This window comes from Choloepus didactylus, chromosome 6 (genome assembly GCF_015220235.1).
Source record: "Choloepus didactylus isolate mChoDid1 chromosome 6, mChoDid1.pri, whole genome shotgun sequence".
NCBI classification, from domain to species: domain Eukaryota; kingdom Metazoa; phylum Chordata; class Mammalia; order Pilosa; family Megalonychidae; genus Choloepus; species Choloepus didactylus.
Genome location: NC_051312.1, coordinates 49,426,268 through 49,439,344, shown reverse-complemented (window position 1 = coordinate 49,439,344; position 13,077 = coordinate 49,426,268). Strand labels below are relative to the sequence as shown.

Genomic DNA, 13,077 nt, shown 5'->3' with positions numbered 1-13,077 from the left:
GATGTTAAACAAGTGTCAACTACTGGGCAGGACTCTGAACTAGCCCTCTCCCCCAATGATCAAGTCCTTGTTTGGGTCATACTCACTGAGCTTGGTTTTCTCTTACCTTAGGATCACCTATCTCACCCCCATGCATGTCCACCCCCGTTCATCAGCCATGCTATAATTCCAATTTAGGCTCAAGCAGGAACCTCTACTATAATACAGAAAGCCAGACAGTAAGGGGTATTGCTAAATTCCAGAAATATAGAGATGGGGAGGCATTAGGATGTCAGCTTCATAGGGGCAGGGGTTTTCATCTGTTTGGGTCTCTGCTAAAGCACCAGCACTTTAACACTGCCCTTAATAACCACCTGTGCCTGAATTAATGAATTCTGGTCCCATGCAGCAAACCTTTCACAGAGACTAGAGCCTGCTCATGAAAGAAGGGAGCTGACTCCGTCTCTGTGTTCATGCAAAAGAAAAGTTTGTTCTACTCATTCCTACAGGTTTTTATAGCATACGAGGTAGTCTCCTACATGACTGTTTTCAGGTATTTCAGGGAGGGTGCATTTTTTCTAAAGCCATAAGGTGTGATTGCATGTCTTTGATCTCAAGGGACAATCTCTTTGGGGCTAAACGGGAGACAGCAGGAGCAGGAGACAGGAGAACGGAAGGAGCCCGGCTATGTCCTTATCTCAATTGGTGCCTGCCTTCAGGCACGCAAAGCTTTGGCCTTTTTCCAGCCTGGTGCCCGCCTTCAGGCACACAATACTTAGGAGGCAGCCTCCCTGTATAACCTATCAAGCCAGGGAACCTTCCGTGTCTCCACATCTGCTAGCATGGTTCCACATCACGAAGGCAGCACAGCTGAGGTGAATGAGGTGAAGGAACACACCAGGTATGTCTACACAGTTGGCTTTCCAGCCTTCTCTAAAACAAGCTGAGCAAGTGCTCCTTGCTGGTGGTTGTGCTCGTCTTGGAAAAGTGAGAGGACTAAGGCTAGCTCCTCTCCTGCCCATGCTGGACCCGCTGCTGCTGCCACCTGCTAAAACTCATGGGATCTCTCCCAAAGCGATGATTCAGAAGCCTGTTACATCAACCCCTTTTTCCCAGAAAAAAAAAAAAAAAATTCACAGATGCACAAACACAATTCATATAGCATTTCAAGAAGATGAAGAGGCCCCTGGAGCCCCAACATATAACACTAATGATAGCATTTGAAACAAACCAATCTTAAATGGGAATTTTTTTTCCCCTTTAGATTAAAGAAATATTTAAACATGCACCAAAATAGAGACAGGCATGCGATGAAACTCCATGGATGCATTGCCTGGGGTCAATATCGATTGACACTCTGCCATTCTTATTTCATCCATTCCTTCTAACATGCTTTTTTAAATTTTTGCTTTTGCTAGAATATTTTGAGCAAATATGAGATATCTTTTAATTTTATCTGTAAATACCAAAATACGTATCCAACTGGTCAGGACTTTTATTTTGTTTCTTTTTTTTTAGCATAACCATTAAATAAGTATCACATTCAACAAAATTAACAAGACTTTTTTTAACAACTAATTAAATGTTTTTAATTTCCCCTGCTTGGCTGAGAAATAACCTTTTGACAGTGGCTGGCTTGAATCTGGATCCAAACAAGGGCCAGGTGGATGCATCTGTTAATGTGAGAATTAGTTTTTATTGTGCAAGTAGAAGCCACATGAGTTGGTTATTTTATGAAATAGAGGCAGGAAGGAAGGTAGGGACAGAGGATTGAGTTAATGAAAAGCACTGCAAAATTTAAAAATTGGGGACATTTGAGAATTCTTACATGATCACTTCAGATCAATTAGATGAGACCCCAATCTCCTCTTGACCATGATAGCCAGATAAAACCATGTGCCCAGTAGGTCATATTGCACATTTCTTATCTGAACCCCATTGTGGACAGTTGTGTGTAGCCTACCAAGCATTTCCATTTGACTTCACTTCCATTTTCTCTTCCTTGGCTAGGATAAAAAAAGATTTCAGCCAAGTTAAATAGAAAATCCAAAGCCCTCAAATATAACCCTGCCTCCTCAGCAGGGACCATGCTAGACCTCCTAGGCTCCTATTTAGGATTTGATATATTAACCCCCAAATATAATGGCTTTACCTGCTGCTTCCCTTGTGCATCCAGCGTTGATAACCATCATCAGATTTCTTCTCCACCAAGACCACCTCAGTGCCAGATAGGAGGTCGGAACCTTGTATCCCCAAGACAAGCCGAGGAGTAGCATGGCTTATCATCTGCCCATCTTTGTATTCAAACTGCTGATAGCAAAGCTTCTGCAACTTACTATTCCTTTGCAAATGACTGAGATAAAGAAAACCTCGTTAGTGGCAGAAGAACGCCCTGTGCACTTGATGTACTGCAGATTGTAAGTTCTGTTGGTGAGAGACCTGCCGTGAATCACATCAACACGTAACGGTGAGGCATCACCCTTGTCAGAACAGTGGCAAAATTGTTAGCATTACACCTCTAAGCCGACATAAACGATGGAATGCTGAGTTTATTTTGCAGGTGAAATTAATGTTCATTTTGGAGAACATATGAGAAATTCATCAGCAGAGACAAAAAACATTCAGTTGTAGAGGTAATTTAGTTAGAAAGGAAAACAAGGAATTTGAAAAAGAAATAGGAAAGGGGGCTCATGGAATCAAAATGGGGAAAACAAATGAGTGCTGTTCAAATTATGATGGTTTCCATACTCTATCTACAATATCCCCAGCAAACAGAATACCATTTTCCTGGTTTTTCAATCCCCTCTAAGCATTCCTAGAATATCACAAAAGAAAATAGTGATACACTGATAAGTTCATTTAAAATAATCTTTTACTTAAGGAAATTAAGGCAGACACATCAAATTTAAGCAGACACATCAAACATTAAATATCGCAATGCATTGGCAATTAAATTAGTCTATCAACATCTATTAATCCCCTACTATCTGCATGGACTAATGCTAAATGTTGAAGCACCAAAAACTGCTTAATTCACATGTTCCAGCAACAGCTGTAATGTGAAGCAAATGTCTAAAGATTATGAAAAAATACCAAGTACTACAGATTTCTGTCAATTCATCTGTTGACTGGAAAAAATAAACATAAAAAAAAGAAAGAAATTGCATTTTACTAATTTCTTAAATATCAGAACATCTTGCATGTTAACTCTTACGTATATTCATGCACTCATTCAACAAATATGTAGGCCCTGTGCTAAGTTCTCAGAAGACAAAGGAGGTCGAGCCTATTGTTTAATAGAAAAGATAAAGCAATGAAGAAGAAATTTCACTGCACACAATAAACAAAGGGAGCAGGATTTCCCACAAATACTTGCAAAAACCTCAATCAAAAACACAAAAAAGGAAACAATGTGTACGTTGAGGTAAAATAGCAAGTAATAACAGTACTAACCCTCAGAAATATTTTTGTCCCCAAATGAGCTACTCTAAGGCCATGTAGAAATCTCTAACAGGAATCCCTTGCAACTTTTTACCTGTGTTCCTCTGTGGTTCCAAATTTTCAAAGAGCTCTTTTTCCATTTTCTTCGGAAGACTGTCATCCTCATCAAAGTCACGAGAATTTTCCTGCCAGGCATACCTGAGAAGTGTGTGACAAGTCTTCATTCGAAGATGGGCTCTTGCATGTGAATCTCTATCAAGGTTCAGAAGCAAACACATGTCTAAGAGTTCTGATTTGTGCTCACAGAATTTTCTCTGAGGTGTAGTCTGAGCATATCCTGCAGAATCTTTGTGCATCTGCAAATCATATTTCCATACGGGTGCCTACCATTACAAATCCACATCTTACTAATACATAACTTAGATCCTTTAATATAAGACCACAATGAAATTCCTCAATTACATAATAAATAGCATTCATCTCTGTGATATTTACTTAGAAAAAATGGGGCCATGTAATATATTTCAAAAATTGCAAAGATTTAAGACGTTCTGGTAGTTTAAGAAATTCATAACTAATGTGTAATGAGACTCCTCTGTCAACCCCATAAAGTGGGTCATAATTCTGTCTGGAATGGTGCAGCCTAGATTACTGAGTTTCATAAACTTTATTTATTAGACAATGTTAAGGAATCTTAATATCATAGTAGTTACTGGAATACGTTAAGATAAAAAGAGAAATCTAGGGAGGATCAAATAGCATTGGCACACGTGAGTAAATTTTTGATGGAGAAAAATAAACAATATTTAGAGTAAATAGAATTTGAAAAATTGAGCCAAGCTTCTGCTTTTTCTTAAGATGGAAATGTGACCCACAGCAGTAGCCACCATTCAGATTTGTATATATCAAGTTCCGGGCCACAGTTTAGAGCACACTAAACATGGGGATGATGACACAATATAAGCCCTGCTGAACAGAAAGCAAAATAAACATACAGGCAAAGAAGCAAACGTATTTCAGCACTCTCATGCATATGTGTAAAGAAAGTTCTCTGGAAGAAGCTGTGATCACTAAAGTACTTGTGATAATTTGATATAACAGCCAGCAATATCAAATTACCAAAATCTTCAGGTACAATTCCCAGTGTTAGCAGAGCTGACCACACACTTTTCAAATGTAACAAAATATTGCATGTGGCTATGAAAATAGTGGGTAACAACTGCCTCATTCAGAACTGCATGCAGCACAGGCAGCTTCTGAAGACAAAAAAATCTCACCATCAGTTAAAAAACAACAGTGCCATCCTGTGTTGAAGATCAGAAACACAGTTTTTCCACAAACTCCATTTCTTTCATGAAAAGAGAAAAAAATCATCATCCTTCGTTTTAATATTTTTACCCAGGTGTGAATGAGATCCTTTCAATTTTCTTATTTGGAATTTATCTAGCTGCTATCAGGATTCCTGGCAAATGAAGTACAGTCAACTCAATTTTGAAACCCATCCATTCATTTGTTCACTCATTCATTCACTTAGCGAATCATTTATAAGTTTATTAGCCATTCATTCCTTTAATATTTATTGAGCATCTGCTTTATGATGTGCAGAATTCTAAGTGCTTGGGATACAGTGATGAACAAAACAGGTGAATTCTCAGATTCTATGAAGCTCATATTCTAGTGGGAAGGAGACAGATAATAAACAAGTAAATAAATAAGCAAGAACAAACAGGATCGTGGGGTGGAAACTGACTGGGTTGGAGGTGGGGTCTGCTTTAGTAATAGGGTCAGAGAAGGCTCCCCTGGGAGGTGACACTTTAAATTGAGACCTGGACAAGGGGCAGGAATGAGCCATCTGAAGTTCATTCCAAGCAGAAGAAAGAACAAATGCAAAGGCCCTGAGCAAGAATACATTTGGCCCGTTTGAAGAACAGAGACAGATGTGACAGACTTGCGGTGAGGGAAATGGGAGAATGAGGTGAGGCTCAAAAGGTGGGCAGGGCTTGCTATTGTACTTCAGGAAGGAGATGAGAAACTTTTCCACCATCATCACCTCCACCCAGCTCTCTGCCCAGAATGTCATTTTTTCCATAAAGCATCAAGGTAGAGGTCAGTGCTCCCAGAGTTTCTTTTACAGTTTGTTTCTTATCATTTTTACTACATCTTTAAATGGAACTCGGTGATCAAAATGGCTCTACCTAGATTCCTAGTCTAGCCTCTTGCTTTATGGATGTCCCTCCATAAATCATCCCATTTCCCAAATATGTAAAAATCTCCAGACAAAGCTATCACCACGTATCTAAGAAAGTCTGGGGAAATCTTACAGTGACTTTCTGATGTAAGATCAAACAGGATCATGTCATCAAAAATGGTTCAGAGAACTGGTGAGATTTAGCCTGGAAAAGAATAACGCAGTTACTGACATAATGAGCTCTGAATATTTTAAGGGCTTTCAAGTAGAAGGGGAATAGGGCATAGTTCAGAAGAACAGATGAGACAATAGGATGGATTTGTTCTAATTAATTAATTATTTGAACATCAGAATGGGCTGCCTTGTGAAATTGTAACCTCCCTGCTACTGGGAGTATTCAGGATGAGGCTGTATCAGACAGAGCCTGCCTGGCATGTGCAGGAGATTCCTTCTTTGTGTTGTGAGTGAACTCAACCACTTTCAGAACTCCAAGTCTTGATGAAATCTATGAATCAGAGCTATGTGGATCTTTGCTTTCAGTGGTGTTTCTTTCCTATTTTCTGTTTCTTGGTTTTTTTTTCCAAGTACAGTCTAATAACTCGGAGGACGTATGATACATTTTTTTTTTCAGAAAATCAAAAGTAAAACAGTCTATTAAGGATGTTAGGAAATTTTGTGGTAAATTCCTTAAAAGTTAAGGAAGATGCCATGTAGGTTAATTCATACACTCTCCCTGTAAAAGGGCTTCTAGTGCTTTGTTGATTGTCGGGACATAGGACCAGATGGATCAGCCATCAAAGTGAGGAAATTTGGTTCCTAAAATGAAAGTTGGTAGTTTTATACTTGAAGATAAAAAAAAAATCTTTTCAAAAGTTTATAATGATATATAATTTAATTTTCACAATTATTGCAGTATTAGTCAATCAGCTATCTTTGACTTCATAATTTGGAAACTCATTCAGTCATTTACTCATTTATTCAGTGAATGATTATTAAAACCAGTTATTCTGCTTTTCACAGGGCATGAATGACAGTCTTTGCCTTCAAGGAGTTCTCAGGTTAGCAGGGAAACCTGAGAAGTTCATTGCTACATACAATCATTGTCGTGATGGGTTTGAATGATGAAGAACATTTACAGGTGGGTACGGGGCAAGTAAAAGGCAATCCAAGAAGAGAGAAATGAGTATGTGGCTCAGAGGCCTGCTACAGAGTGTGAATGTAGTTGTGTTAGATTCAGGAGGCAGCCTGTAGTTGCAGAGCAGGGGCTTGTAGCTTACGTGGCAGGAAAGAAAAGGTTTGGGGGGGTTGGGGGGGTGGTGAGCAGAGATGCTGGCAAGGGAGGGTCAGTGATAGGCTTGGACCAGAGAAAGGATGCTTTGTAGTCCAGACTAAGAAGACTTTTTTCTGCCTGTAATAGGTAGCCATTGAAGAACTATATGAAAAGGATTGTGTTTTAGAAAGATAATTGTTCCTAGATGGAATTTAGAGGTGTATTGGAAGGAAGAAATTATGGAAACCAATCAGAAATCTATTACAGTAATCTAGGTAAAAGATGATTACTGTACATTAACATGCATATAATGAACCAAGTTAGGGAAGAAACAAAATTTTTCCTGATGCATTTATTGATGAATTCCTGGAAAAAAATGTCTGCCATTTTAAGATTCTAGTCTTTTAAAAATAGTAACAGTATAACAAAATTACTCAAAGTAGATCATTGTGATTGTTGAATACTGAAGCTCCAGTTCTGTCCTTTTGCCAGAATACTAATTAAATAATAGCTTTTCATGCAACATCAGTTCCACAAACTCGGGGTGAGTTCCCTGCATGGTTTTGGTGCTATTATAGGGCTAATGAGCTGAGTTCAAATAGCAACCATGCAGCTTTTCTGGCCATACTAATTACTTACAGAGTTTCCCTAGAAGCATTTTCTGTTGTTGAAGCATTTTTTTTCATTTGTTTTTCCTCTTGTTCTATAATTTGCTTCTCTTCTCCAAAAATTGCTACAGGTTTATGCACAGCAAGCTTGGCTCCAGACACAAAGTCACTCTGGACTTCTAAAACAAAAGCTGAGGAGAAATAAACAAATTGCAATGGCATATTAGTCATGATTGCAGAGAACTAGGAAATTGCAAACATGTACTAAAATAAAAATGCAAAAAATAGTTCCCAGGCATTTGGTCTAAAAGAAAAAATTCTAAGGGTAATTGATAGTTGCCTTTTAAACTATTAAGTTGGAATTCTCTTATTTTAATTTTTGTAGATACTTTCCCCCAAAATATTTTTAGTTAAAAGTACTAAAAATAGGTCCTTCCAAAAATAAGTTTAATTATTTTTAATTCTTACTACTCAAATGGGCCACATTATTTAGACACATGTCTCTGTATTATTCCCTGGGATCCCAAACTTATCAGTGAAAGTCCCCAATGCCTGTAATGATACATGGCAAAGCTTACTCCATAGTGTTCAATATATGCAATAGGGTAATGCTTTTAATTATATTAATGGATTTTTCTCTTTTGACTTTCTGTGGGTATGATCTTTGTCCTGGTTCCTGGGGCAGCCATAAGGGAAGGAGGAGGTTCAGGAGATCAGAAATGTTACAAAGTAACAATGATGATCAAAAGTACAATGATATATAGTTTCTAACATTCCAACACAACATATTGCCACAAGACAATAGCCATGCAAGTCAGGATGATGCAGTCATGATTTAGGACTTTTCCAAATACTTTTACCTCCCAGTTAGCATGTCAGGGGTTTAACCTCAGGGTTAACCTGAGGGAAAACCACTATTTCTGGACCTGAGAAGATTTGCAGCAGAAGACAAAGGTAGAAAACCAACAAATTGTATCCTGATCCCCCACTACAGGCTTTGCTTTGGTATCTAAACTACACCACGGAAACACTGAGGGTACAGCTTAGAGTTCAGGACACTGACTCAAGGTCAGTTCTTGAGCTGCACTCATAACTCTAACTTGAGGCACAACTATGTGAACCTGGTGGTGTAGCAGAATCTGATTTCTGGAAAGTACAGCTATGACCCTGGATTTGCTGAAAGTGTTACTGGGGAGCTTTCCAGGAACAGTTACCAAGCTGGGGTTAGGTAGCTCTGTAGCAAGGAGTACAAAGCTGGCCCACCTAGTCACAGCCAGGCATCAGAGGGCCAGGAGAAGTGGTGGGGAGACTGTGTTAGGCAGGAAGCATAGCCCACCCCAAGCATTGCCTGGACCAAAAGAATGGATCATAAATTACTCCAGCCAGGAACTTCAGCCTCCAAGACCCAGGGAATGAAAAGATTCTGTACCCCAAGGTCTTTCCTTCCCCCATACCTTCCCCCTAGAAAGGAACTAGAGTGAGGTTCTGGAGACTGTGAAATCTGAAAACCCACCATAGAGAGACTATTTAAATTAATGGATTGGACAAACTTTAAACTCAATTGGACATTTAATTTTTCCCTTGATGGGATGCATGGGGTTCACAAAGAAGGCCAGATTTGTTAGATGAAATAAAGAAATTGCATTCTCTTTGCACATCCAAATTGTAAAATTACAATACACAACCCTGATAAATACATAAATTAGTCTAAAGAGTTAAACAAAATATGGGAGTGAAATGTTTTTTTTTTTTTAAATCTGACCTGTTTAAACAAACTTGTGTTAAAAACTAAAAAAGCAATGCCATCAACAAAATTTGTATGTTTTGTAGCACACTATGTAATTTAACTTGTATGGTCAGTTTATTCAAACACCATAATTACATGGAACTTTGAATAGGGAGTGAGATCTGGTGGTTTGTACAAGTTAGTGTGAAGCCCCAATATATCCCAAAGTAATCTGGGCAGAGAATAAAAATATATTTGCAAATCCCCCTTGAGGGACTGGGGAAAAATGTGGAAATATTAAAATTCCCCACCTGGGAAATTACTGATAGTCTCACAAGCATTGGGAACTACCAATTTAGAAAGCCAAGCCTGTGATCTTGGGGCTTGCCCTTATGAAGCTTGTTACTGCAAATGAGAGGCTAAGCCTACTTATAATTGTGCCTAAGGGTCACCCCCAGAGAACCTCTTTTGTTGCTCAGATGTGGCCTCTCTCTCTAAGCCAACTCTGCAGGTAAACTTACTGCCCTCCCCTTATGTGGGACATGACTCCCAGGGGTGTAAATCTCCCTGGCAACTTGGGACATGACTCCCAGGAATGAGCCTGGACCCAGCATTGTGGGATTGAGAAAGCCTTCTTGACCAAAAGGGGGAAGAAAAATGAAACAAAATAAAGTTTCAGTGGCTGAGAGAGTTCAAATGGAGTCGAGAGGTCACTCTGGAGGTTATTCTTATGCATTATATAGATATCCATTTTTAGTTTTGAGTGTATTGTAATAGCTAGAAGGAAATACCTGAAACTGTTGAATTGCAACTCAGTAGCCTTGATTCTTTAAGATGATTGTATAACCATATAGCTTACATGGTGTGACTGTGTGATTGAAAACCTTGTGGCTCACACTCCCTTTATCCAGTGTATAGATAGATGAGTAGAAAAATGGGGACAAATATTAGATGAATAATGGGGGGGCGGGGTGTTGGAAGAATTGGATATTTTAGGTGTTCTTTTTTACTTGTATTTTTATTCTTATTTTAATTTTTATTTTTATTTTGGAGTAGTGAAAATGTTCAAAAATTGATTGCAGTGATGAATGCACAACTATATGATAGTATTGTGAACAACTGATCGGGAACTGTGGATGACTGTATGGTATGTGAATATATCTCAATAAAAGTAAATTTTTAAAAAAGCAATAGCATCAAGCATTTTATTTTGGCTGTATATATTAAAGTAAATAACCCTAATGCTTACTTTCCATCTTATGTGTACTGCAAAAGGTTTGAATTTTGGAAATGTCTGATGCTAGGTTCCTAAGGAAGATTTGCTTTTTTTGCTGAGAGATGGACAGGTCAGGATTAATCCAATGTTCTCCACATGAAGCATATACCTGTCAAAGAAAAGACCTTGGTCAGGTGGGTTGAAAATTATCAAGTTCAAAACAGAAAGGTAAACTGAATGCATTTTAGAAACAGTAAATGGATTTCATTGATTGTCATAGCCAGTGAATGTCTATAGAGTAAGTTGTATCAACAGAGAGCTGTGTATCCAGGTGGCACTGTTTTGAATTTGTAGAAATGCTTTTATTGAATTATATTTGAGTGCTGTGCCATCAGCCTGCCCTTGAGGATGATATATGAGACAATTTTATGCAAAATAAATCAGGATAATTATGTATGTTCTTTGATTTAGCAATTCTACTTTTAGAAATTTGGTACAAGGAAATAAATTATCCTGAATGTAGGAAAATAATTTGAACAAGGATGTTCACTGTAGCAATGGGCATAATAAAATGTTAGAAACAATCCAACTATGCAATAATAGGTGAGTATGAATATGTAAAACTGCAAAAGCAAACATAGCACATTATGTGGTTATGTAAATATGTGATGACATGGAAAGATGTTCATGGTTTATTAAATGAAAAAGTTGGATACAAAATAATACATATTAAATGACTCTATTAAGAAAGGACTTTAATTTACAGAAAGATGAAGTAGAAGTACCCCTTCCTATTTTTTCTGCTAAGTATAAATAAAAACCCTGGACATTATATATAAAACTGACCTAAGAAGACTCTGAAGGGTAGAAAAGAAGTAGACAAGCTAGCGACATCAGCAACCAAAGAATAATAGGGTGGTGAATTCTCTGGGTTTTCTTTTTGCCTCATATATCTTAGACTTGGTGCTAGAGAAGTCAGAAACCTAGAAACACCAATGAATACAAACAAAAAAAGTCCCAAGCAAATGCTGCTCTTTCTGGTCAAAAGACCAAGAAAAGGGCAGCCTAGAAAGACAGAAAACTTTTAGACAATAATAGTTCTCTCTATCCAAATACTACAGAGAAAACTGTGGGCCTAATCCCATGTCTACCAGCAAAGACCAAGGGAAAGTCTAGACTTACACACTCACTGAGCTGTAATTAGGCTCCCTAATATCCCACCAGGGAGGCATCAGAGAAGGCTTAGTAGGAAGTGGGGACTTTCATCTACACTGGCTGATAATGAGGATATCTTACTCCCCACCTGCATGGAAGGCAGGAATTTTCATCTTCACCCAGTGACATGAGGCAACCCTCCTGCTCCTTGCTGGGGGTGGTGTTAGAGAAGTCCAAGTGGAAATTCAGGACTTTCATCACTGCCTATTAGTAATGAGGCCTTCCTCTCCACGATGTCAGGGGAGGCAATATGGAGAACAGTAAAGAGGTACTCCTGCCCCTCCCAGCCAGGGAGAGGGCTATTGTGGAGCTAGAACACTCCATCCCTGCCCAGCAGTAATGAGGAGCCCCTCTGCCTCCCTGGGTGTCAATGGAGAACAAGTGGGTAACCTGGACTTTCAGCCCATCTGACAGTAACAAAGAAGAACCTCTCCACCTTTCCCTGCCAGACAGGTGTCAGAGGAGGTCAGCAAAAATGGAAGATTGAAATAAAATCCAGTGTCTCATGCCACAATACCTAAAATGTCCAGCATTCAATAAAAAATTACTCTCATACCAAAAAATAGAAAAATCTCATCTCAAATAAGAAAGGGAATCAATCAGTAGACACCAATGCTGAGATGACAGAGATGTTAGAATTATATTATGAGGATTTTAAACCAGTTGTCATAAATGTGCTTCAACAAGTAATTACACATTTGAAATAAATGAAATGGTAGTCTAAGTAAAGAGACAGAAAATTTAAAATAGAACAAAATGGAAATTTTAGAACTGAAAAATACAATAACTGAAAGAAAAAACTCAATGGATGGCTCAACATCAGCATGAAGGGGACAGAGGAACTAATCAGTGAAATAGAAGGTAGAGCAATAGAAATTACCCAATCTGAGCAACAGAGAGAAAATAGACCAAAAAAAGAAAAGAAAAGAAAAGAAAAGGATAGATCCCCCAAGAATCTGTGGGACTACAACAAAAGATCTAACATTCATGTTAATTGAGTCCCTAAAGAAAAGGAAAAAGAGAGTAGTACTAAAAAAGTATTCAAAGAAATAACAGCTGAAAACTTTCCAAATTTAGCCGAAGATATAAACCTACAGATTCAGGAAGCTAAGCAAATGCCAAAGAGGATAAACTCAAATAAATCCATGCCATCCTAGTCAAACTTCTGAAAACTAAAAAAAAAGAGAAAATCTTCAAAGCAGTGAGACAGAAATTACACCTTCCTGTAGTATCTCTTATCAGAAACCATGGAACTCAGAAAAAGTACCACAAGATTTTTCAAGTGCTGAACACAGAGAACTATGGAAACAGATTTCTATATCCAGTGAAAATGTTCTTTGGGAATGAAGGAGACCCATCCTAAATTAATAGCTAAAGTAAGTTCTCTAAACACAAAGGAAATAATCTATTAATATCATATGAAGTAGATTTCAC

General features: G+C 38.2%; 1 protein-coding gene across 1 annotated transcript in view; it reads right to left on the bottom strand.

Annotated features, from left to right (window-relative positions):
* Positions 1-13,077, bottom strand: part of DCDC1 (doublecortin domain containing 1) — a 632,177-nt gene that overhangs the window by 77,967 nt on the left and 541,133 nt on the right. The window contains 4 exon segments of the mRNA XM_037839043.1: positions 2,132-2,320; positions 3,508-3,672; positions 7,518-7,677; positions 10,462-10,597. Of these exon segments, the coding sequence (XP_037694971.1) occupies positions 2,132-2,320; positions 3,508-3,672; positions 7,518-7,677; positions 10,462-10,597 (650 nt within the window).